Source organism: Cicer arietinum, unplaced genomic scaffold (assembly GCF_000331145.2).
Source record: "Cicer arietinum cultivar CDC Frontier isolate Library 1 unplaced genomic scaffold, Cicar.CDCFrontier_v2.0 Ca_scaffold_5689_v2.0, whole genome shotgun sequence".
Lineage (NCBI taxonomy): Eukaryota > Viridiplantae > Streptophyta > Magnoliopsida > Fabales > Fabaceae > Cicer > Cicer arietinum.
Window position 1 is genome coordinate 1 of NW_027339336.1, and position 4,533 is coordinate 4,533.

General features: G+C 36.6%; 1 protein-coding gene across 1 annotated transcript; it reads right to left on the bottom strand.

Annotated features, from left to right (window-relative positions):
- Positions 1 to 319: 319 nt before the first annotated feature.
- On the bottom strand, positions 320 to 3,836 carry LOC101495779 (uncharacterized). Its single transcript, XM_004517167.4, has one exon. It carries the CDS (start codon positions 3,284 to 3,286, stop codon positions 335 to 337), a length of 2,952 nt encoding a protein of 983 aa, XP_004517224.2. The 5' UTR covers positions 3,287 to 3,836; the 3' UTR covers positions 320 to 334.
- Between the last annotated feature and the right edge of the window lie 697 nt (positions 3,837 to 4,533).

Below are 4,533 nucleotides of genomic sequence, written 5' to 3' on the forward strand. Positions count from 1 at the left end.
ACCAAAACTGGAGAGAAACAAAATGGGGGGACTACTTTCGCGATTCAGCTAAAATAGGGGGACTAAAATTGCAATTAAACCTTCTATTTAAGTTTATTTGTATTTTGGGAAAGAATCAAATCACTCTTATTTCATTTATTTCCTAATTTATATTTCTTTTATTCTCTGCATTCATTAGATAGCTAACAACATTGTGTGTGTGTGTGTATATATATATATATATATATTTAGTTTCAATAATAATAAGAAATTTTTCATCCCTCTCTTGTTTTAACCTAGCTGCACCCTAAAACACAATATGTACTATGAACTCCGCAACCATCTATAGCTAGTTTCATATTTTTAGGAAACTAAGTGCATTGTTAATACATTTTGCTTCTTCAAATGAAAAAACAATCTGCATACCTTTGCCAGAACAATTATTTTCTAAAGTAAAATTCTGTTTGAGCGACTCGTAGAAGCCATCTTCCAATTGTGCATTCATATTTTGTTTCTTGTAGCTTCCTGGATGTTCACCAAAGTGATCCATATGAGAATAGTTTTCTTTCTCCAATGCAGCTTTGCTCGGTACGACATGATGAAAGAAGGTCTCGTGCTGTATATTCCAGAGATCCTGATTGCCAAAAACTGAATTTGGAGAATCTTGCATATCCCCAAACATGACAGTTGGTGATGATGAAGATGATGCTGCATCATCCTTGTGGTGGTTTCCAATCTTTGATTGAGGAACGTCCAACACAGGTGGTTGTGAATCCTCATTATATTCCCCTAGCCTGGAATTGTTCCTGTATAAAATTCCCTTAGAAGAACATGGCAGGACGCATGTCATCTTAGTTTGGTTTGAGTCAACTGTCAATTTTGGCATGCCAAAGTTGTTATCGAGAATCACCTCTTCCTCTGCAGCAAGCTGAGTGTTGTAATCTAAAGATTTATCAACTGGAAGAAAGCATTGGTCATTGCGTACATAACCTTCCTCATTGTGTGCCTTGAGAGTGTCCATTCTTCCATCAACAGGTCTTAGATAGCCTTGTCTAATCCAATTATCTACCACATCCGATTTAGAAATACCAGTATGTTCATTAGTGTATTCTTTGGGAGATGCTTGAGTGACGCATTCCGGAGTCCGTGTAGATGTTCCATCAACTATAGGTATATCATTATTGACATGTTCAGACGGCATCATATGCTGGTGGACAACATCATCTGGATAAATCGGTGGTGCCGTTCTCATGGCCCCAAGCCCATCCCCAGAAGAATGTTTTCCACCTGTCCTACCAATCGTTTCTTGAATAAATGAATTTCTGGGATGATCAAATTCTTCTGGCTTTTGCATTAAAATCCTCCCACCATCAGGCTGAGACTCAAAATTATGAGAAACCCCAGTATTATCGGGACAAGGTGTTACTCTATTAGGACTTTCCAATTTGCTAATGACACTTGGTCTTGTGCTAACCCATTCTTCAACCACACCTTCCTTCAAGGGTGTTAACCTCTTTGTTGCTTGAGCGTTTACAGTGTCCTCCGTCGGAAAACTATGGTAATTCGGGTTTGGATCAGGAACTGGACCTGGATTGCCATTGTGCTGATCCTGAACAACTGGATCTGAATGGGCATGAGGCAGCTTTTTCTGACACATAGAACAACCCTCAACTCGGTGGATTTTCTCTTGTATAATTATTTGTTGTTGAGGTAATAACCCATCAGAGAAAACAACATGCTCTTGTGGAGGAACCTGAACAAAACCACAATTACCCCCAACTATTAAAGATGGAACTTGATTCACTGGAACCTGATATGTATTGTAGCTATGTTCTGCAGGAAGCTGAACAATCCTTATTCCTGATGTATTTTCATCATTGTATTGGTTCAAATGATTACGCTGTGGTTGTATCATCGGTTGTGGTTGGATGACATTTGATCTTACACCAACATGAGAAGAAGGTTGATTCATTGTCATCTGTGCTCCAGAGATGACCTGATGGAATGCTAAACCAGGAGTATTATTATTACTATGAAACTGTTGTTGGGCAAAAACAGGCCTAGTCTTTCCTAAAAGCTGGGAATTTGGGAACCCCATCTGAGGAGGAAGTTGGACATATTCTGCATGGTTCAAATAAGGTGAAGGTGGTGGAAATTCCATGCCTGATTGGTGCAATTCAAATGGCTGCTGAGATAAAGTAACAGGCACCGACTTTTCTACCTCAGCCTCATTATGAATATATGGAGTGTGAGTTGGACCGGTCTTAGTCACAGACATGCCAAATGAAACAGTATTTGAACTTGTATCTGGAGAAGCAGCCACATTCTCTCCAGGCGATAACACGCAGGACGCCGACTCCCCTTGACCAGCAACAGAACTATCAATATTCTCTATCCCACTCAAATCAGAATTTTGTGTTGAAGCCGCACTTGTAACACTCTCTTTCCTATTGAACCCACCACAAACCACATTCCCATCTACAACACCATTCACTGCATCAACATATTTCTGACCAGTATCCTGGAAATCTCCGAGCTGCATAGCACCCGAAAAATCAACCTCTGAGACAGGGAACAAAAAAACCCTCAATTTAGCAGAACCATCGGGCGATCTCTCAACCAATTTTCCATACTCCTCCATCATATTCTCAACATCATCAGGACAAGCAATTGACACCAATGCATCAAGATCCTCCTCAGGAAGCTGATACTTAATAACAACAGGCTGTCCATAAGTATCTACCATCTTCTGCACCAAATCATTGAAACTCACATCTTTCTTAACACTGATTATCCTTGTTTGTCCTCCAACATATCTCAACACTCCATCACTAGGCCTAGGCAAAATCTTCCCACCAAAACTACACAAAAACTTCACTTTCCTACCCGAAACCAAATCGTCCCCAACCTCATCAACCACTCTAGTTCCACCATAAGAAAAACCATTTACAACTACACTTACACCATCATTACAAGCCTTATTATGCAAACCATTATTACTATTGTTATTACTATTACCACCTACCCAATTCCCCAAATTCAAAGCATTATTAGCCACAACACGGTTCCCAAAACTAGACCCATAGTTTAAACCAATAGAAGCAGGATTCACAATGGGGCGAACGCACCATGTTGCTGATGTGGCAGCGGCGGCGGAGACCGACGGCGGGTAGAAATAATCGGTAACTGAATCGGGAGTCGGCGGCGAGGTGACGCTTGCCGGAGAAATGAGCGGCTCCTCCGCCATTATCGGAGCCACATTCAATACACGCAGATCGTTTGGAACAGAATTATGATCAAACGCCATTGCTGCAAAAAAAAAAACCTATTGATTGAAATCACATTGTATTACATGATGAAATGTAATGAGGAGGGTTAATAATGGTGGAAATTGTGATTAAAATGTACAGTAGTGAAATTTGGATAAAATTAAATAAAAAATTGAAATTAAAGATCGAAGTAAGAGTGATAAATAATGAAGAGAAAAAAAAGAAAGAAGAGAGAAGAATGATGATGGTGGAGTCTCGGTTTGGAAAGAGGAAAACGTAAACAATTGCTTGTGAATCTCTCATTCTAAAAATAGCGCTTCTTTTTTTTCTTTTCTTCCATTTACAGTGCCGCTCATTCTCTATCAATGACCAATGAAATCAAATTTATGTTTTTTTTTTTTCTTTTGAAAATCAGTTATTAGTTATTTCATATTCTAATTGTAATTTTTAAATAATGCTTCCATCACAAATTATGTTGATGCTTCTACACTTGTATTTTATTTTTTTGACAACAATGCTATTACACTTGTTGAAGACAAAATATGAAAGGACCTATCGTTAATATTTTCCCGGGTAAGTGATGCGCACAAAAAGGCACCACAAGAATAGAAAAAAGTGGGAGACTCAGCATATTTGCACCAAAATATTACACGTGTTTAAATTCTAGATCAACATTAACTGATCATCACTATGAGGTGATAAATTATGTGTTCTCAAACCAGAACAACTAATAAAAATGAGGGTATTGTAATTTGCATTGATTAATTGTATCTTCAAATCTAAATAAAAAATAAGTTTTTAGATATTTATTTATACGGTAGACATGTATAGATATTGTGTCCTAGTCTCCTAGACAAAGAAATACATTAAAATTCCTAAATGATTTTTTTGGCAAATAAATTACTAAAATATTATACATATTTAAATATATATTGCATTCAAATAGTTACGCTAAGAGTTATACTCATTTGATAATATCATGTTGGATTAATATTTTTCAAAATCAACTGTTAGATTAAAAACAATTATCATATACATCATATCTATAAATATTGGCATTAATCTTTAGTCTTTTACTATGTCATCAAGATATATATCAAAATTAATATATACTTACATCATTGATGTTGATTTTAATGCATCATGATTACATAGGAAATGATTATCAATAAAATGTTATTGAATTAAATATTTATTCAATAAGATGTTATCAAAATAAATGTAATTCTTAGTATAACTCTTTGAGTGTAATTTGATACATCATCTATACTATAAAATTACACTT

Coding starts and splice junctions, on each gene's coding strand:
- LOC101495779 (XM_004517167.4), bottom strand. CDS start 3,286: ATGGCGTTTGATCATAATTCTGTTCCAAACGATCTGCGTGTATTGAAT.